A 23,674-nucleotide genomic window follows, 5' to 3' on the forward strand; every position below is an offset into this window, starting at 1 on the left:
AATATGCATCAATATTTAAGTCTTTTAACACCTGTTTAGATCAACATAGAAATTTAATTTCAAAATAGAATTATGTTTGAAGTGTTGATAAAGTACTCTCTCATTAAAGTTGATCTTTTACGGTTGTATTAATTCAAATAAATGTTTTAAATTGCTAATGTGTTTAGAATTTATAATGTCTAATGATTGTATTGACTCAAAACAGGTGTCACAACCATCTTTAACAAATGCAGGTGTACTACCTACTGATCGGAATCTATAGCATAATTTAATCACAATCCAACCTCATCCCCAAGATCGAGGATAACATCGCCGTGTAATGGATGCACTGGTGATGACTGGATGTAACTAATTTGTTTTTGCTACATACGAATTTTGTCGTTTGATAAGTTGTTTACTAACTGTCCAGTACATAATCACATTTATTTGTGTTTACATAATTTAACATTGAAAATACAATCAATATCGTCTTTAGAAAACATGTTGAATAAACCCGCAACAGTATGTGTATTTAATCTTTAACGCGTTTTGCTATACTATAATTATGAAATTAGAAATGTTAGGCATGTTATAAATACCCTGTGAGCAAGATGATCCAGTGAATCCTGAACAGCAATGTGAAGTGTAACATCTTCTATAATAGGTTTTTGCTTTGGACCTAAATTAAAAAGAATTCTTTATTTTTTTTATAAATTTTGCACAACAGAAAGATGAAAAATAAGTTAAGATTAATTTTTATACTCTAATTAAGGCAGCTGGAGTATCTTCTTCCATCTTGAATTTTGAAATAGCATATAACAATTGTTGTAAGTCTTTAATAAAATGTACAGGTTTCGTTAGTAGTATGTAATGCACGTGTAAGACTTCTCATGTATCCATACAGAATTATGTGTTTTATCATATTTACGGCTGTATTTTACAATCAACAGAATTTATATGTTTGAATATTTTTTTTACCAAGTTTGCCACGATAGGAGAGATAAAAAAAAATCTTAGGGTAGATAACTCAGATAAAGTTACATTTATAATAGAAAGTGTAGTGAATTTACGTATTGTCCGGTAAACCCATTTGTTTCTTTTTCTTATCTGAAAGCATATTATTAGAGCTAATTTCTCATAATATATATTTAACATTCCATGGTGTAGTTTACAGAAGCGTATAAGCGCCACACAACTTTAAAAAAAAATTTCCTAGGAAATAACACAAACCTTTGCGATATAACGCAAACATATGCAAAATTACGCAAACTTTTTCTTTAAAACGCAAACCTTTGCGAAATAACGCAAACATTTGCGATATAACGCAAACATTTGCGAATTAACGCAAAGGTTTGCGAAATACCTCAAATATTTGCGAAATTACGCAAACCTTTTCGAAATAACGCAAACCTTTGCGTTATAACTGAAACCTTTTACGTTATAATGCAAATCTTTACGAAATAACGCAAACTTTTGCGATATAACGCAAACTTTTGCGATATAACGCAAACATTGGCGAATTTAAACCAACAATTGCGCTATAACTCAAACCTTTGCGAAATAACACAAATATCTTGATTTCAATTATTCATTAATTTTTGTATATATGTCCGTCTGTCATTCATTTCGGTTGTGATTTACTAGTAGATAAAAAAAGAAACATACATACAAGGCAAAATCATTATGATAAATATGCATAGGAAAATAAGATATACATAGATTAAGAGTGATTTGAGCAAAAAAAAAATGTCAAATAAATGTGAAACTTTCAAGCCAAATAGACAACATGATCTTTCTGTTTTAAATAAATTTTTAATAAAGAAACATTTGTTTTTGAATTTTGATGCAAGAAATCGCAGAATATGATACATATTCTTTGATAGAAAGACATGGGATTTTTATTTCAATCTAATGAAGTAACTTCAGGATGCTTGGGTAGAGTTTGAATGGAGAGAATATAATTTAATTAATTAAACATCTTCATTTTATTACAAAAAAGATAGCTTGTTAAGATCTAACCACCTTACACAATCCTCAAACGAGAGCTTACTTTGGAATTATATTTATATTTGGTCTATACATGTAGCTGTATTAGCAGGGTTGATTTTATATATTCTTCGATATAACTTCAATTTACTCCATTTTCTATGTAATATATATACATATTTATCATGACATTTATAGCTGCTACTTCCTTTGAACATAATATAAGAAATAAGATAACACAAATGTTTGCGTTATTTCGCAAAGGTTTGCGTTATTTCGCAAATGTCTGCGTTCTATCACAAATGTTTGCGTTATATCGCAAATGTTTGCGTTATGACGCAAAAGGTTTCCGTTATTTCGCAAATGTTTGCGTTATTACGTAAACATATGAAGAAATATTAAAAAAAACGTTGTGTGGCGCTAATAGGCTTCCGTCGTAGTTTTCCTTTTATTACACAAAATGAGATTTACCTATTTAAAATCTAACAATGTTGCTGAACTTGTAGCGTGATAAAATCCCTGTTACCAATATGTTTTATTGTATTTTGTGAAAAAGTATGAAATAAACTTTATTTTAATTTAGAACCCCATCTACCTTAATCCGTTGACGTTTATGTTATAATATACAATTGATCTACTTGCTATGTGGATTCTTTAAATTAGCTGCTAAGTAAGACAAATAATAGAACAAATGATACATTAAAGGTGTATTTAAAAGATCAACAGAGACATGCACATACCTGTATCTTGTACATCTGTCCCAGTCAAACCATCCGCATCGAATTTTGTAACTTTGTGATTCATAACCTGTATAACTACAGGCGTATGATGAATAGCAAATTCCCGCCTCTACAATGCTGAAAATGCAAAATCATTATTTAGATATGTCATCTGATTTTAACAAGGCAACACGATGGAATGCTCTAGAATAAAAAACTAAACTTAAACATACAAATGTACCACACCAACCACCGACAACTGACTGCTTTGAGGAAATAGATATGAACACACAGACAATGGACAACACAGATCAAATAAACCCAATATGAGAATATAGCAGATCATGTTATGTGGAACGTTTACACGCAAAATAAATAAAGCGGTAGTACAAGATTATGCTTATTAGTTTCGACTTCAACAAAAGAAATTTGGGATTAAAAAGGTTGAAATCGACTTTCAAAATTGACATTTAACACGTATAATGTGTGTATGCAGTGGAACATATAATTCGCTATCATGAGATTGGATGATGTATTGCCAAAGTGTACTGTCCACTATTGATATGACTAATCCAACTGTGGAAAAGGACCTCCTAAACCTTTCTGAGCACATAAGAACCCGCTATGCTTGTTGTATTCTTAATGTTACTTTTTTAAAATTTTAGTTATGTATTGTTTTGAAGACTTGTTTGCCTTTTCGATTTAAGTCAGTCACTTTCCATTTAAATTATTGGGTTTGAATGTCGCCTTGATATATTTCAACTTTTTACATTATGAGCCTCGCACAAGGTGTTGCTATAAATGAAAACAAGCTCAAAAGGCCTGAACAGGAGAAATGGCAAAACAGTGACAAAGATCGACAACGACCTTTTAACGGAGCACTTAGAACCAAGTTAAGGTGGTACCTAATACTACAGGGATATAACTCTGTAAAATCAGCTGAACGTTTTAATTACGTTGCGTTGTTAAAGGAATATTAAGCTTCTTAATGATCAAAATTAGTGTTTGTCAAACTGCTATATAGTGCTTCATAAGCCTCTGAAGGCTGGCTGATATGGTATACTATTGCTAATGTATTGAAATGTAATTGTAATTTCATGTATATTGTATCAGGTTGCACTTTAAATAAAATAAAATCTAAAAAATCTATAACCAATGTAATTTTTCTGAAAAAATGGTTGGTTCAATTTTTTTGAAATTTTTATATTTTTGTGAAAGGGTCAAAGTACATACTTTGTCAACATTTTATGAAAATTAAACGAGCCAAATTGATTTTAGTAATAGTGTTAGGTACCACCTTAAAGGAGACACGACACGATTTTTAATTTTTGTTTCAAAATGTTTATCTATACATTACTTTCTAAAATACTTCGATAGCAAATAAGTGTTAAATATTTGGTAAAATATATATTTTAATGCAACAATTCATCGACCTGTTAAATATACATATTTCCATCCAGGAAGTCACTCAGAACGAGGCTACTACGTCAACGGTGTCTATCATTTATATTGACACAAATTACAACGCAAATTTAGTTTTGATTATTATCAAACAAAACGCATGACAGTGACAAAAATGTTTATGTGTGATAATGGATTCAGCAATATAATTAAATAGAATAGTGACATGATATTTATTTTTTCGAATGACACGCTCACTTAGACTGACTTTTTAACAGCCCTAAACAACACTTTGTTCCGCCCACTATCTTAAGGAATTTAGAGTTGAGGATTCATCATACATCACCTGTGTTCGAAATTTCAGGTCTCGTTTGAAGTTGTAAGCTTTAGTTGTTACGCCTCATGGGTGATTGATAAAACATAGTTATAACGCAATATTACTTCATATATTCTGATTTTAGGTAGGAGTATATTACTGTTACAATAATACAGGTATAACTACCTGATGTTATTTGAATACTTGTAGTAAGGCCATACAATACCCTATGCACCACTGATTAAAACGCCAACCAGTTTAATAACTGATAGACAACAAGTATATAAATCTAATTTTTTTAATTGCTTTTAAGAATATGCAGTTATTGTTATGTTTATTATAGATGAATTTATTTAATTGACTTCTTCTTGAGATGGAAAAATAATTTTTCTGTATTAATGCAAGTCTATAATTTCATCAAACATGATTAGGCATAAAACTCGATAATTTAAATAGGAACGATACACAAAACTGGTGTATAAGCTTTGACGCACTGCAATGACCCCCTCTTTTTCAACAATGGGGAAATTATCCCTATTGTAGACATTTAAAAAAACAAAAACATTCTAGTACATGAAAATAAATTACCCTTTTAAAGAAATGTTTTTGGCATACATATAAAAAAGAATATAACGTGTTGGGAATATTTCACTGGACTCAAGCAGTTTGCTGGTAGAAATTAACGAATAGATTGCTAGTTATATTAGCGAAAGATGGATGGAAATATGTGAATTTGAGTTTGCTTTGTGAAATTTCTAAAATTTGGAGTTAGATTTTATAAGGGTCTGGATGGAATTGCATACTATAAATGTGTAGAATTTCCATATTAATTATTTTAACATAAGATATTTTCTCTTTAAAATGTATGGTTTAAAAAGGTAAATAACATTTCACGTGACTAAATCACACTACAGATGCCTTCTTACATTTAACCTGGTCAAAATTCAATAACTAAAACAACAGCCTCCAATAAATGTTGCGATAACACGGGGGAAGTAATAAAATTGTTAATTGAATAATTTTCCAAACTCAAAACTAGTGTGATGTATGATTTCCAACCGAAAAAAAATATAGGCATACATTTTGGTGATAAATTTAAACGTAAAAGTCCCTACATAACAAAAAAAAAAAAAGTAAAATACAAAAAATGACCCCTGGAGAACGCCTTATTTGACTTTTACAATCGTTTTTTCGGCTTCTGGTGCATCCAAATAACATACCGTAACAGAGAGAAAAAGGACAGTTTACCAGGCCTTTATTTACCAATCAATAACCCTTATTGAAAGAAGTTTATTTAGAAAAAATATGCAGAAAGAACTTTATTACATGTATTCATCATACTAAGCAATATATAAGGTAAAAGGCGATGGGTATTGTCGGAAATATTGTATTTGTTGGAATATTTGCACGAAGAATTAATGTCTTTTACCAGACATAATGGCTCAAATAGCTCAATTTGATGAAGGCATTTGTCATTAATCGGAAAAAGGGCTGTACATACCGTAATTGTGTAAAAAAATAATCGACATCGTCCAGGTGGAGACATTTTCCAGCCTGTATTCAATGACACAAGCATTATCACGTGATCGTTATCTAATTATAAATATTTAAATTATTACCAGCGCGCTCATTCTTGATATTCTTTGGACTGAAAATGCAGATTGATCAGGTTTTGACCAGCAAAATTGTATAAAACATGTTTGAAACCTTATATGTATTGATCTAATCCACAAAACGAATCGTGTCACGCCTCTTTTATGGTATAAGATTAAACAAATTGTATTGACCAGCAATCAGACTAAATAAGCATATTATACTGGAACTTGATTAAGTGTGTATGAACTTAGTTGCTAAATAAAATGTTTGATATACCGTAACATGTCTTTATAAATTTAGGAAGAAATAATTAAGGGAAAGTTTTAATTTGTATACAAATTAAAGTTAACATAAAGTAAAAGTTAAGAAAATGAGTAGCCACGGAATGTATGAGGAATTGTAACCGATTAAACCTAGCAGTACTTTTTTGTAAGATTTCAGTTATTGTGCTTGGACACAAGAAGGCTGTCCACAGAAATAAAAAGGTATAACGCCTATTCCTGATACAGGGTAAGCGCAAAAACCCATCTTATGTGTCTTTATCTCATCCCTGTGATGTTTTTGTAAATTGGATAAAACCATGCAATTAATATATTTCCAATGTTTTCCAACAAAAACGTACCAATTTTTTTTTAGATCTCCATTCAAGGGATATAACCCTATAAGGAGTCGACTTTTGTCTCACTAGGTAATTTTTATGTAGACTTTCTCCATTTGATATTTATTCCCCATAACAGATTCTGTCTTGTCTTCTATAGGTTTTCATTCAATATTCAAGAGCGATTACTTATATATGGAGATCCCTGAATTTTTTAGCAAATGGACAGTAGGTAGATATCGACATTTTGAAGATTTCTGCTTTCTCAGACTTTCTCTATCTGTAACGGTTTTCCAGTTGATTGACAATACTTAAACTTTTACTATATGCTTGGTTGTCAGACATTATCATCGAACACACTATTTAAACTTTTTGAGTATCCTACAGAAAAATGTAGTCAAATTTTGTCCAATGTGGCCCATTAGTTTCAGTTTTCAGAAAGCTGTGTTAGTAAACAGACATTGATGGACGACAAATGCAATAGCAATCACTCAATCTTGGTTTTTTGTTTGGTCAGGTAAGCTAAAAAAAAAAGACTGTTGAATTTAAAAACCTATTTTTACTAGATGACACTCGATTAAAGATTTAATGGACGTTAAACTTTGGAATTTTGTAAAAAAATTAAACAATTGTGCATATGAAACGAGAAGTCTTCCTGGTATGTCAATGGAAGAACTATAGATTAAGATATGTATTAACCAAAAATATGAATAAACAACTAGAATATTGAATATCCACTTAACTGTAAAGCAGTATACAGTAAAAAGTAAAAAGCACTGCACGAGTTGCTTCCCTGGGCAACTTAGGGTTAATGTAACAGGTGGTTAAAGATATATGTTCAAAATTTAATACACGGGTAAAGACAAATTCATTAGGGTATAAAATTGAGGTGCAAATTTGTGGCGGAGTTAAACATGTTTTTTGAGATCTCAACCCTCCCCTATACATCTAGCTAATATAGAAAAAAAACTAACGCACAACAATACGCACGGTAAAACTCAAAAAGAGTGTAGACTATATTAAAATAATTAAAACTTAAGTCAAGAGTTTGGTTGACAGCCACGACAATATTAACAACTATATTTACATGTACATGCTACATATATTTTCTGATTTGTGAGGAAAAAATAGTCTTTTGTATCCATATTTTTGTCATTGCAGTAACGTTAACAAGATAAAAAGTGTTATAGTTGTTGTATTTGTAGTGTTCTAAATGAATACATACACATTATGTTTTTTTTTAGATTGTATGTACCTGCAATGGCAATTATCAACATTGTCCACAAACTCCCTAATTTAGTTTTGAGTATCATAGTTTATGGTAAGTCTTGACTCATATTACACTAACTTGTTGGGTTTCATACTTTTCAAGATTCAAATTTATTGTATGGATTGCATGGATAAGCACAGTAATATTGTGCCTTCTTAAAAGTATTCGGTTTGTAAGGGGTCTCGCGGGTCTAAATAAAAAAAGTCTTATTAATATAGGTTTCGCTATATTTTTCTATGAATAAACTTTATCTTATACTTGATAGAAAAATAAAATATAAAAATGGGGTCACCGTTCATTTACGCTCACAATCTGCCTTCGAAAGAAGCATACATTTTTGTACTTATTTTCTGTTGAACTTATTGGAGAATAAGAGGTTATATCGAAATAAAAAAAGAATTTAATTATAGAAATCGCTAAACTTTTACAATAAATAGTTTAGTTTTAAGTACTTCTTATTTGAAAATAATAATAAAAAATATAGGTTAACGATGATTTAAAAAAGATATATCAATTTTAATACCAAAATAATGGCAATTTTGCACCAAAGGGAGATAATTTGAAGCTTTTTCAATGAGACATACATTTTAAAATAACATCTGGGGCCAAAACGAATTGATTCATTTGAATGATTTTTGTACTTTTTTACAACTAATAAAGTAATAAATACAATTTGTAATAAAAAAAAAATTGTTTAATTTTGCCTGAAATTTTTATACCCATGAGCCTTCTTAAGACCTGGTGTGTCAACAGGATACGTGTCTCCCGACATTACAGACTAACCAAAATATCAATATATTGTAGAGGATACAATGCTACATCTTTGATGTTCAACAACATTAAATACTCATGAGGGTTTCGCATGGTATGTACTTGCTTTTTTTTTTTACACTTATGTTTATTTAACCAAATAAGGAATACAAACGAGAAATAAACAACCAAAAAAATAGATATTATATAATAATAAGTTTACTAAAAAATAAAACAAAAAACACAAGGTGTTGATATATAAATGAAAACAAGCGTGTCTCCGTTGTTCCAGAACACTAATAACGAAGTGAAAGTTGGATAATTAACCAATCCTGTTGTCAAATGTTGTAGTGACCAGAAGTCAGATTAAATCAGCGAATATTACTGGACATTTTTTTTTATGTCAAAAGTATGTATGAATTAAGTTGCCAAATGAAATCTTATTACCAAATACACTTTAAATTTTGTTTATACATTTAGGAAGACATCTTAGGAAACTAAGGAAAGTTATAATCTGTTTATAAATAAAGATAACATAAAAATAAAACACAAAATGTATGAGAAATGATAAGTGCTAGTAGATTGTTCAAACAAAAAAGTACAAAATGTTTGAAATAAACATTCAAGGGCTATTTATTTACACTTTTATGCTAAGTAATCTTTATGTAGATAGATATCGATATTTTGAAGATTTCTGCTTTATCAGATTTTCTCTAACTATAACAATTTTCTAGATAATTGACAAAACTTGCATTTTTCTATATGCTCTATTTCTAATATAAGCGGTTATATGTTCTATTTCTAATCTGAACGGACATATTGGTTGACAAGCAGGATCATGGTTATCACTACTTACAACTAATTGAATTTCCTTAGGAAAATTGTGACCACGTATTGCTCCATTTGTATTGATCCCATTAGTTTCTAAGGAGAATTTCTTTTGGGTAATAATTATCGTCTGACAGACAACGATTGACGACGAAGGACACAAATTGCAATAGCAATCACCCAGCCTGCCATTTTCGACAGGTGAAAGGAGTGTTAAATGTCAACTTTCACCTGCACAAGACGAAACTTGATTAACTAACTAAAGGAAGTTTTCTCAAAATTAAAGTGAAGATACAAAAATATTTGAATGCTGTATGTTTTTGATACATTCCTGATATCAATGCAAACAATCGTTTTTCTGCATAAAATATGTTAAAGCAACTGACATTTAAAATCAAAAAGTTGAAATAAAAATGTTACCTGAAATGCAGAATTACAAGAAGCCTAAGTAAGCTCATGCTGGATTTACCTCGTTCAGAACATATGAAGCCAAGTCTATGCAATGTATTCTGCATATTAAACAGGAAGTCTTCCTGGTCCATTATATTGAAGACCTATAGATGATTTTATATATATATATTTACCAAACACATGGATAAAAATAGAAACTAGAATAATGAATACCCACTTAACTGTAAAATAGTATTTTATACAAACAAAAATATAAAGCATATGCATACTGTAATGTTCATAAAAGAGTAATGTAATCGATTTTGCAGTGCAATTGAGAATATACAAATTTGATAAATAAATACCAGTCCAACTGTAAACATATCTAACAAAATGATTTTAATACGATTACAGCAGTGCATACAAGTTTAAGAATAATTATTGATAATTTGATCTATATACATGCGTTATTCATATTGAAACTTGAACCCATTTGTTTCCCCGCTCCGTTGGTAGACTGAAATGTTTGTTTTATTAGTAGGTATATTACATAAAACACATCATAATAATAAAAAGAGAAAAATCTGAGAATTGATAAAAATAAAAGCCTGTGCGTTTAATGCATCACATATATAAACCAACAGTTAACACTTTGCGGAGGATTCTCTCTTGTCGTGATAAAATTTCACACATATTGTTTAAGACGCGCGTTTTGTTTTCAAAAGACTCATGAGGCTCCAATAAAACAAAATCTATAAGGTTAAATAAATTACCGTGGAGGACCAAGCGTATTCCAAATAAATATTCTAATCATTTCGATGAGAAGACCATCATTATAATTTCAAAAAAATCGTATGATTATTTTGTGAATTGTTGTTTCATTGTAAAATTCACTTACTTTCCTAAGTATTTATCAGCACAAGTACAACGATAAAAGGAAAGTAAGTGAATTTGGCAACGAAACAATAAACGGTACACTACCAAGAATTTATCCACGTTTTTTTGGTACATTTCTAACCTCTTACATATGAAAGACTAAACTTATAATGTTATACTTTCTATGAATTCAGTACTGATTTTTTTAGTTCTGTTTCAGTACTGAATTTGTCAGTACTGTTCTAGTACTAATTTTGTCAGTATCGTTTCAGTGCTGATTTTTTCAGTTCTGTTTCAGTACTGTTTTGTCATTACTGTATCAGTTCTGCAACAGTTCTGTTTCAGTACTGACTTTGTAATTACTGTTTAAGGACTGTTTCAATACTGATTTAATCAGAAATGTTTCAGTAATTTTAGTGTATTGATTTTATTAGTTCTGTTTATGCATTTACTTACATATAATTGCACTTAATTGATCATTTTGTTCATTTAAATAAATGTCCTTAAAGGATGCTCGAGGGTGCAAAAATTTCAGCAAATTTTTTTTATTTTTTTTTCATTACAAAGTTTTATTTATTATTTTATTCAATAGTTGTTTCTTTATCATATGGTACAACACCAACCAATAAAATCAATTTGTTTTGGTTCCAGATGATCTTTAAAATGTACATATAATTGAAAAAGCTCCAAATTATATCCCTTTAGTAAATGCCATTTTTTTTGGGAATAAGAATTGAAATATCTTTTTTAACTTATCGGTAATCTATAATTTTTATTATTTTATCAAATAATCTGTACTTGAACTAAACTATTGTAACATTTAAGCAATTCCTGTAATTTGGTTCTTATTTAAATCGATATTGCCTCTATTTCTTCTATTTTAGTTCAACAGAAAAAAGGACCTTTAAATATATGCTTCTTTCGGAGGCACATTGTAACTTGTTTTATTTTCGTGTGACGCAATTTATTTTTACTTGGGTTTTTGATCAATCCTCTAAATGAGTAACAATGCATGATGGACTACTAAGTGTTTACAATCAACCCAAAACGCGTGTTATTTACTGTAGTACAAAACATTTTTTCGTGCAATGCGGGATTAACAATTTCACTTAGTTTTTCATTTGTTGTATCTTTATTTATAGTACGTGATATAAAGTATTCGTTCCATGCTCAGATTAACGAAGAGATGTTTCTATGCGAAGAAACAAGTGTTTGTATCACACGATATACAGCCATTATTATGTTTGACGATGACACGGAGATTTCTGGTATTCGTCCACCAGACTCTGTGAAACAACAGTGAAAAACACAATTCCGATGAGACAAAATTACTAGTGTAAAGTTAGCGGTCGATAATAGCCGGGGCTAATATTCATGAGGGCAGCAACTTGTGTATACAAGTAGAAAAATGTATGATCTTGAGTTTTGTTTTCCTAAAAAGGCGAAAGCCTAGAGTTTGTCTAATATCTGATGAGGTCACTGAGTATTCTAAGTTTTCAACTTCTTTTATGAATAAAAAGTTACTTAAATCGAGTAAAATAGTGTGTTCATTCTTCTGTCTTTAATAAACAACAACGAATATTCATCAATCGGTGCTATTTGTAGCCGATTATCTGGTATGGGTATTTCTCATTCTTGACGGCATTACAGATGTCTATCACTACTTGCATTTACTTCATTTGAGCTTTAATGGATAGTTGTCATATTGGCAATCATACCAAATATTGAGAATTTGAAAGGTACAGAACATGCACAAAGCCTGTATCATCCATCATACGTATTTCATCAAAACTGCACTAGATCTTTGTAAATATTGTCTGACAGTGTTAACAAAATCTATTGGTATCGTTACGTCGAAGGTACCAATACTAGCTTTTAATTGATTTTTGACATATTTCAGTATTTGGGACTTTAAACTCTTCCATTTGTTCTGAAGGTAGTGAAACAGCAACTATAGTTTTCTAATGGAGATATTGTTTTTTTTAACGGACTCGGACATTTGCCAACCTTATTACAACCATTAATGATGTTATCTATGTTTATGTCCGACAAGGTGGGAGCTTTGATATGTTTTGTGAAAATTGCAGCATTGGAAATAAACCTATTATATTTCATTTATTGATTGGATAGATTTAATGTTGTTCTCCTTTTGTATATTAAATAAAACCGTTGTTTTTTTTTGGTGTGTTTTGTTGTTGTTTGAATTGCTTTACACAAGTAATTGTTGTTTCTTTTATAACTTACTTTTCAGCATTGAACCTATGATTGCTTACTTTACTAGATTGTGTCTTGGATGTAAAGATGTCTCATTTTGCACGCCTTATTTCTATATACAACGAACTTTATAGAAAAAAAACTTCACAGGTAATATGGAGGTATATTTTGAGAAAAAATTAGCAACAGACGGGTTTTATCGATGGATGAAACTATACAAAGTATGTTTAGCTATTTTCCGTCCCCGCTTTTACAACGCTAAATTTTAGAATAATGAATATTATGGTGCTCTTACTTTTAGTACAGATCCTGAAAAATGTATCTATCAAGTACAGATAGAAGTGTTTCAGTGCCAGTTTTCAGGTTTAAAAGAGTAAAAAAAATCCTACTAGACAGTGGTCAATTCATCTAAAATTTTTCACGCCGTGAAATTATTGCACATGTCCTTAATACAATGGAAAAAACCTGTTCAACAACTTTTACAAGACCAATAAAGAAAGTCGAATCGTGAATCACGTAAACAATACTTTTTTAATCTGAGCACGCAGATTGAAAATTGTGTTATATATTTTACAATAAACATATTCGCAGATCAAAAACATTTATTTTGAGAGTCCCGGACACTATATTAGTTGAGTGTTTTCCACTAATTTCACGTGTTTTCAATTGATAGTAAATTCGTTGTAGCCCACAATGCATTGTAGTTCATTGAGTCGATTGGTCAGTTTTTCAAGGTCGTATTGGTCTTGTGTTTTGGAAATTACTATGCAAATATATTCTGAAGTCAGGAAATCTAAAGTTCTCGACCTGTCTATGTTAGGTACAAAGGAGTAGGTTCAGTAAGACCCCTTTTTGACCCCAAAATATAGCAGTTTTAGAAAATTGTGAAAATGTATTCTTAAAACTATATTTTGGAAAGTAAAATGCTTCTTCTACATTAATATGAGCTGTTTTTTGACAATACAATGCACAAATATCGCGTTCCATCATCATTAAGTCATGCTAAATTACTGAAATCTTCAAAATTTTAGCATTTTGGTTAATTTTTAGAAGGTTTCCGTCTAAAATGAAAGTGGCCGCATTCGTGTTCATTCATAATATTGAAATGTTAGTTGTATTTGATGATAATACAAAACATATATAAAGGTTGAGGATGAACACGGATGAGGCCACTTTCATTTTTGACAAAAACCATCTGAAAAGTGACGTTTTTTTGGCATATTTGATCGATTTTTCATATTTAAGCTTGAATCAGAGCGTTTTTAATGACTAAATCAGTTAAAATCTTTCACATAAACTAATCGAATCAATTGAAATAGACACTTAAGGATGTACTTAGGTGAGGCTAGTTGAAAATTAATAAATTAAGAAGTTAAAATTGAAATTATAAGCTGGTATAGCATCAATTAAGGATAGAAATAAGGTAAAAATATTGATAGGTCATGGACCTCCTTTTCAAGATAATTGAGTTTTAAAATATGGCGGGAAAAGGCTGACTCGGACTTTTACCTTATATATTTGCATTGATATTATTGGGTCTCAAAACAAAAGAAAGAAAATTACGAATCTTCTAAATTTTTGGTAAATGACCTTTCATGAGCTATTAAGTCTTATATGAAAAAATAAATGGGTGTTATGGGGCAAAATATTTTACAGTGTATTGTATGGGAAAACACCAAGGAGTCCGAACATTTGACACCAATTCAAAAACCTCACCTAAGTATTTCCTTAAGAGTTTAAAAAGTGTCTAAAAACTTTCGTTAGATGAACCTGAAATTTGAGGCCAAAATCGGCCCTTACTGGAACTTCTTCTTTGTTTATTTTTTTAACAATAAGTTACAATGTTTACATTTGAATGCATACAGTTATGCTAATTTAAAAAATACAAGAAATTGAAAAACCAATTATTAGTCTAGGTAATTACGTATTGATGGCAAATATTGGTGGTCTTGGGTTGTTCTGTACATTTGGGTTGGGTAAATTGTTGTCTCTCTGACACATTCCCCGTTTCAATTCTTTTTATATGTTGTAACATGTTGCTTATTTTTTATGCTGTATATATATAAAATTTGTCAGTAGAAAATCTAACTCTAACACTGTTGGGTGTAATTTTCAAACTTACATCTTTTGCGGTCAATTAATATGGTTAAAGTTTTTGGGAAATCTTATTAATATAGGCTTTATCTGTTCTATGGTCGGGTTGTTGTCTCTTTGACACATTCCCCATTTCCATTCTCAATTTTATTTATGTTATCTGTGTCTTGCTTAGATCAAATCAAAACATAATTAACAAGACTTGAAAATTACAAGTGCATAGGTATATTGCTTTCAAATAGATTGAATAAAAACTGCCTGTTACCAATATGTCCCTATAAATAAAATGAGAGATGTTCATACAGTAACCAAAAAGCATTCAAATGAAATTACAGACATTTCGAGTTCAACATACTGTCTTCAATGGTTGACGGGTCTTTTTTTGAAATAGCACGCTCTAAATTGCGTCGAGTATAAATGAGTAATGAATAGAAATTTGCTATCTTTCGCCTCTCCTTAACATTAACGGCACATATATTAATTTACAATTAAATGCAGAAGTTGTGCATTGCACTATTTATCTATATATTTACAGTTTCTATACAAAAAATTAATCAAATATCCACGTCTTGCATGAAAGAATATCAACAAGCGCATTGATTCTCATCTCCAAATAATTCAAAACGCAGTGAGTTAACATTAACAGTATAATGGTGCCATTTTTGTCCGCAGTGAAAGAGGGTCTTCAGAAATACTGTGAAACTGTTTACTCGCGTAGTGGTATAAACCATATGCGGATTCTTAAAAATTCTAAAGAACTTCTAGACAATTTTAAATCTCGGTCTTTTTCTAAAATTAGTTCTATCAAAACTTTTGATTTTTTAACCCTGTATACCACCATTCCCCATGTGAAATTGAAAAATCGCCTAAAAGAAATAATCCACAATGCCTTTCAACATACAAATGGTAGCATACGCTATAAATTTATTACTTTGGGATTTCATAAGGCATATTTCTTTAATAGTGACAAACAAAAAGGTAAAACATGCTACACAGAAGAACAAGTGGTCAGTATGCTGGAGTTTCTTATCGACAACATATTTGTTGAGTTGAGTTTGAAGGTAGACTTTTCCAACAAATTGTCCAATGGGAACAAACTGTGCGCCTCTTCTCGTCGACATCTTTTTTTCATATGAATCGGAGTTCCTCCAGACACTTGTCAAAAACAAGAGGACCAAAGAAGCCAGATTATTAAATTTCACTTTCAGATATATTGATGAAGTTCTTTCCATAAACAATCCGAACTTTTCTGATTGGGTTCCATTAATATATCCCCCAGAACTAGAAATTAAAGAAACAACAGACACGGCTTCTTCCGCCTCATTTTTAGACTTATATCTCGAATTTGACTTACACAGTCATCTCAGTACCAGAATCGATGACAAACAAGACGATTTTAATTTTGAAATAATAAATTTCCCCAACCTTAGTAGCCATATACCAACTTTACCTGCATATGGGGTATATATTTCCCAACTTATTCGATATTCAAGAGCTTGCAGCTGCTATTCAGACTTAGTAAAACGTCATCAGTGTCTGCGTAGAAATTTAAGAACCAGGGGTATGTCAAAGAACGTCTCGTCCTTTTTCGAAAAAGTTCATCGGAAGGTACCAAGACCTTGTTAATAAATATTCCGTATCAACTTCACAAATAATACATGATGGTCTTGATGTATAGATTCTGCGTACGGATGTTGTTTATTATCTTTACAACGTGTTTTATTGTTCTTTCATTTGTCTTTGTTCTATTATTAATATTACTGTTACTGTTGGATTGTTTTATGTGATATCCGTTTAACGTGGCTCGGTACTTATACATCCCGTCAATGTGTTTGTATTGTCTTTCATTTTTTGTTGGTGTGTTTTGTATATGCGACCTTTTGTATTTCTTCGGTTCTTATAACGTGACTCTGTACTTTAAAAGATATGATATTGTTCTATTTCATGTCATTATGCTATATTTATGATTTTTATTATGCTATTATGAATTACAAAATACGTTGAACCACAAACGTCAAAATCATTCAATAGCGTAGTGGAATTAACTACTTGTGGATTCTTATAAATTCTATATAACTTTTGGACTATTCTAAATCTCGGTCTATTTTTGAAATTTATTCCTACATGATTTTGACCCTGTATGCTAACATTGCCTATGTGAAATTTTAAAATTGATTGTATGTACATTGAACGACAAATATATGTGACGTTTAAAATGTTCTGACGTCAGACACGCAAATCAATATATGTGTTTGTAGATAGATGTTTTTGTGTTGTTAAATTGTTCCTTTTAAATTGTTACACGATGATGACCGCTGTACCAATATTTTGACTATTTATCTTATTGTGTCTGTTTAGTTAACACATCATTATAAATATAACGAAATTTGCTGAAACTGTCATCAAAGTGAGAGGGTTACTAGCGCCATAAAACCAGGTTTAATCCACCATTTTCTACATTTGAAAATGCCTGTACCAAGTCAGGCATATAACAGTTCTTGTCCATTCGTTTTTGATGCGTTTTGTTTTTGATTTTGCCATGTGATTATGGACTTTCCGAATTGATTTTCCTCTAAGTTCAGTATTTTTGTGATTTTACTTTTTATTCCCAAAATAATGTGCTCTACTAATAATAATGTGTCATCGTTGGTTGCCTATTTTGATAAAAAAATGTTTTTTATAGAAAAAAATGATGACTCACTGTTTATTAATCCACTTCTGGTTTTAATCCTTTGAATGTGTTGATATATAAAAAAAAAAAAAGATGTGACATGCCTATTAGAAAAATATTGATCAGAGACCAAGATGCTCCTGCCTTGGGACAGGCGCAAAAATGCGGCGGGGTTAAACATGTTAATGAGATCTCACCCCTCCCCTATACCTCTATACAATGTAAAAAAGTAAACCATATGGTAAAATCAAAGGTACTTTATTCAAATGATTTACCTCACGTGACTTTGTCTCTTCAGATCAAATTAATTCCGTTAGATTAAGATTGAAAATATAATTGATTTTATATTTGCGGATAATCATTATGTTTTAAAAGAATTTGGCCGAAAACTTAAGAATGCAGGTAAGTTATTTTGTATTTCTGTTTTGAATCTTACTATTTTACGAACTCCTGTCATTTAATATGATCTTAGGCAGCAACCATTTTATTTTCAGGGGGTTGGGGGGGTTGGGGGGGGGGAGGCTATGGATTTTTTTGAAAAAAAAGTTTGTTTCCAGTTTTTGAGAAAAAATAATTTGTTTTTGACCCTGAGAAAAAAAAGTTGTTTGTTTCACCCTCAGCTGCCACTATATGTAATGATAAAATTGAAAGAAAAAAATTGTTTTCGACTTGTCGTCAAAAAAATTGATTGTTTTTTTGCCTTTGTACACGGACAGCAGCCTAAAAACATGTACAATTCACCTATATGCGAACAAATTGTTCATTCGACCTAGGTATTGGCATATTGGCATTTTTATTTAAGGAGCTTATATAATCCTATTGTAATGGCTGCCGTCATGATAAGGCAACATAGCCGCTATGCAAATTAGCAAATTACCCCAAATTTTGCCATATGCGCATAACAATACGGACATTAAAATTCAGTTCAAGAGATGTCCGAGTCTGATGTCAGAAGATGTAACCAAAGAAAATAAACAATATGACAATAATACATAAATAACAACAGACTACTAGCAGTTAACTGACATGCCAGCTCCAGACTTCAATTAAACTGATTTCATCATATAAATATCAGGCACAATCCTTCCCGTTAGGTGTTTAGCATCATACGCCATACACGCGTTTCGTAGTACATTATGCGTTTCATAGTACATTTTTTCTCATATGATGAATTAAAAAAAAGCATGATAACAATTCTAATTTGTATTTAGCAAAACTTTAAGATACTCAATGCTCTTCAACTTCGTACTTTATTTCGACTTTTTAACAATTTTCTATTCGAGCGGCACTGATGAGTCTTTCGTAGATGAAACGCGCGTATGGCGTAAATATAAAATTTAAATCCTGGTATCTATGATGAGTTTATTTGGAGAGTTTAATGGTATTTTAAGGTAGATTCATGGTATACCGCCATCTTGGATTGTACAATCACAGTACAAAATCGGTCTAGTTATTTGCCCAAATCAGCAAAGGAGTAGGTCCGGTAAGGGCCGATTTTGGCCTCAAATTTCAGGTTCATCTAACGAAAGTTTTTGGACACTTTTTAAACACTAAAGTGTCTATTTCAATTGATTCGATTAGTTTATGTGAAAGATTTTAACTGATTTAGTCATTAAAAACGTTCTGATTCAAGCTTAAATATGAAAAATCTATCAAATATGCAAAAAAACGTCAATTTTCACATGGTTTTTTGTCAAAAATGAAAGTGGCCGCATCCGTGTTCATCCTCAACCTTTATATATGTTTTGTATTATCATCAAATACAACTTACATTTCAATATCATGAATGAACACGAATGCGGCCGCTTTCATTTTAGACGAAAACCGTCTAAAAATTAACCAAAATGCTTAAATTTTGAAGATTTCAGTAATTTAGCATGACTTAATGATGCTAGAACGCGATATTTGTGCATTTTATTATCAAAAACATCTAATATTTATGTAGCAGAAGCATTTGACCTTCCAAAATATAGCTTAAAGATTACATTTTCACAATTTTCTAAGACTGCTATATTTTGGGGCCAAAAAGGGGTCTTACTGAACCTACTCCTTTGGAAACATATTTGCAATTTAACGGTTAGACTGTTTATTTATATAAAGAAAACTTGCTAATCGATTCTATTATTCAAAATATTTTAACAAATATCAACCTTTTTGGTTTTTAAAATCATTTTTTCAAATGAGCCATTTAAGGTAGTTCAGGGGTATAGAAAAAAAAAATGACAGAATTTCCTTATACTTTGTGAAATTTAACTTTGAGGTATTGTAAATGAAAAAATGCAAAAAAAATTGGGGGTCACCGGCCATCTAAGAGATATTTTGACCTCTGAAAATGAGTGCAAATAGGTTATATGGAAATATAGGGAAAATGGACAAAAAAAAATTTGATTGAATTTTCAAAGCAAAATAAATGACAGAAGTTGCTCATTTTTTCATATTGTAAAGCTTGATGTCTCTATTTTATAAAATTGAAATAAAATTTGGGGGTCACCAGTCATCCAAGAGATTTGTTTTACCTCTGAAAATGAGTGCAAATAGGCTAAATATAGGGGAAACTGACATAAAATATCTTTGATTGAATTTTCAAAGCAAAATAAATGACAGAAATTGCTCATTTTTTCATACTGTAAAGCTTGATGTCTCTATTTTATAAAATTGAAATAAAATTTGGGGGTCACCGGCCATCCAAGAGATATTTTGACCTCTGAAAATGAGTGCAAATAGGCTAAATATAGGGAAAACAGGCATAAAATCTCTTTGATTGAATTTTTAGAGCAAAATAAATGACAGAAGTTGCTCATTATTTCATACTGTAAAGCTTGATGTCTCTATTTTATAAAATTGAAATAAAATTTGGGGGTCACCGGCCATCCAAGAGATTTTTTTTAGCAAAATAACAGTTGTTTCAAAGAGGGGTTGACCTCTGCGGTTGAATAATGCTGCGCCCTGCAGAGCATCTGGTTATTATTGTGCTTAAACCATATTTGTTACGACAAATGAAAAGTGTGAGCTGACAGTCTGCTAAGTTTTTATCCATAAGTCTCATTCTGACTTTCTATCTGAAAGGTTTTTATGTGTCAATATTTGTGTTTCAATATAAAAGGAAGATGTGGTATGATAATTGATTGTTAATGAGGCAACACTCCACAATAGACCAAATGACACAGAAGTTAACAGCTACAGGTCAAAAGCCGTTATCGCATAGTTATCTGTAAAAGGCCCTTCAATGACTAATGAAAAACAATTCAAATGAGAAAACTGAAGGCATATATTAATGTACAAAATGATGAAAAAAAAAAAAAAATATGTGACACAACAAAAGACAACCACTGTCTGAATTACAGGTTCATGACTTGGGACAGGCACATACATAATGTTGTGGGGTTAATATTTGGAGGTGACAACCCTTCCCCTTAACCTGGGACAGTGGTGTAAATTGGTACAACATAGGGGTTTTATCAATTTGTATTATTCATTTGTGAACTCTAAATCTAGCGAAAAGTAGATTATCACAGATAAATTTGCAGAATGAGTTGTATGAATAGTCGGGACCGGGGCCTTGTCTTACAAACTTTATGGAGCAATAAAAATGTGATGAGGTTTGTATGTACATAACGTCTGTCTTAAAATTAAAAGATTTCAGTAAATGTATATTCGCATTTTACAATATCTTTTGTAACTGCTGTATTTCACATGTTATTTTTCTTTTCTACTGTAGGATAGTAAGTGGTTCAAATATACATGTTTGAGACTAAAATTACATGCAATAGAAATCAGCCCCCAAAAAAGCAAATTTTAATAACTACAGCTGTAGTATGCATTTTTAAATGTAAATACAATGTATGTGCTAGGGGCCTAAATTGACCCTGAATTATTTCAAGTGTTTTTGGCCTAAGACTTTTAAATACATAACATACTATTAAATTATTACATATAATATACTATGCCATTTGTAATTTCCTTTCTTTTTAAAGTACATTTTAAACATATGGGAGGATTCAGAGGCAGCCCTGGAAAAAATTTGGTTAATAATATAGGGAATCACTGGAGCATGACCTGAGTGGGTCCCTTTTAGGCAGTCAGTGGGCCCCACTTATGAAAAATTCTGGATCCGCCACTGGGATTATTTATACAACAAAAACATTCACAAGGTTTTAAATAGCAGGAAAATATCACCTCTTCATGTAAGCCCCCCCTTTTTCATTCAAAAACCTACCAAACATGCTAAAAGGCACATACTCATACATTTTTATAATTTTGACTTTTGAATAATTATTATACATTCTCCATGTCTGATACATGTACATCAAATTAGTCTTTACAAACATTTTGTCTATAATATATATCTTATAATTGCCATGAAACTTGGTCCGTAGGCTTTTAATTTAGTAAGCTCTGGTCACACAAAGTTGGTTAAGATCAGTTTGTTCCTTCTATCCTATTAGATAGGAACATAGTTAATTTATTATCCTTTGACTTTATCTTTATTTACAAAATAAAGACTCTTGTGTGAACATTACCATATGCGTTCCACATGAAAATCAATTATATTATCATTTTTATAAATTTGATAACAAATCTTGAATTTTTTTTTCATACACCTTTGAAAAATATACCTTAAAGAGGAAGTATTTAAAGAGTTGAAATTATACTGTAACTTTTGGTCATGAATGGACCAGCTGAAAAAGGTCAAAAAATGTCTGAAGCCATCAAGAGAATATGACACTTACTTAGCGCAAGTGTAATTTTTAAAAGTTTGCTTTTAATGTCTTTAACATATTAAAGAAATGCACTTCGAAATAACTGTGTAGAGACCTAACAAGCTTTTAAATTTAGAAAAAAATCATTTTATGACAAGACCGCTTTTCCTGATTAGGTAGTAAAAGTTTTGTTTTTCTCTCATGAAGGTTCTGTAGGATCAAATATTCAAATATATTATAGGAGGGTAAGGAAAAGTTTTAAAGAATAGAGAATAATGCATGTAATGTTCACAATACATTTGTAAATAAAGAAAATAGCCATACATGTAACAATGAAGAAAAACGGATTGTTAAATTATAAGAAGTACAGAAAAATGGAAAAAAATAAAAAATAAATAGAGATAAATGGTATAAAGAATTAGATAGGAATGAAATGAAGGACCCTCAATGGGCTTTGCTCATTGTTGAAAGCCGTACGGTGACCTATAGCTGTTTATGTCTGTGCCATTTTGGTCTCTTTTGGATACATTGAAGTTGTCTAATTGGAAATCATACCACATCTTTTTTATATACATGGGTTTTGTTCTAACATGTCTAAATTTTAAGTGTGCATGCTTAACCAAAAATGTTATAACTGGAATCCGGGCAAAAGCAACTGCATTTACATTCGAATACTCCAGGTTTACAACAAGAAAATTCTGTTTGCATAAACATGTATAAATTATATAAAAAGTAAATAAATAAATGGGGTTTGCCACATCTCTGGACTAGCAACTCTCAAATACTTTTTTATTTAACAAATAATACCTGTATGACTATTTCAATAGTTTATTTTACAATGTTATGTAAAATACTGTATGTTGTATCAATTATATATGTTATGTGTATATGTTCCGGACCATATGAGTATTTGGACCATACGCGTATGGTCATGACCATATGCGTATACTCATATGGTCTGACCATACGCGTATGGTCCGACCGTACGCGTATGGTCGGACCATACGAGTATATACTCGTTTGAAGTTATAAACGAGCCGGACCATATGAGTATTTGGACCATATAGGTATATTTTTCAATAATATGCATGAGAAAACTTTATAAAATAACAATGATTGCTACATGCAATTGTATTATTTACAATTCAAATAACATTAAATATTGATGCCAAAGTTAGTTTTCATCGCTAATTGTATTCTTGCATGGATGCGTAAGGTGACATTTACGTCCCCACGGTACCATAGCCTTTCTTTGGTCCTGGGTCATTATGATGTGTCTACGGTGA

The 23,674-nt window shown here is 30.9% G+C and overlaps 1 protein-coding gene across 1 annotated transcript in view; it reads right to left on the reverse strand.

Annotated features, from left to right (window-relative positions):
• Positions 1-9,989, reverse strand: part of LOC143056972 (uncharacterized) — a 31,167-nt gene extending 21,178 nt beyond the window's left edge. The window contains exons 1-3 of the mRNA XM_076230183.1: positions 9,864-9,989; positions 2,706-2,822; positions 579-658 (exon numbers count right to left, since the gene is read on the reverse strand). Coding sequence (XP_076086298.1) covers positions 579-658; positions 2,706-2,822; positions 9,864-9,985 — 319 coding nt within the window. The 5' untranslated portion in view covers positions 9,986-9,989. The remainder of the gene's footprint in view (positions 1-578; positions 659-2,705; positions 2,823-9,863) is intronic.
• Between the last annotated feature and the right edge of the window lie 13,685 nt (positions 9,990-23,674).

The sequence above is a fragment of the Mytilus galloprovincialis genome, chromosome 13, assembly GCF_965363235.1.
Source record: "Mytilus galloprovincialis chromosome 13, xbMytGall1.hap1.1, whole genome shotgun sequence".
Taxonomy (NCBI): Eukaryota; Metazoa; Mollusca; class Bivalvia; order Mytilida; family Mytilidae; genus Mytilus; species Mytilus galloprovincialis.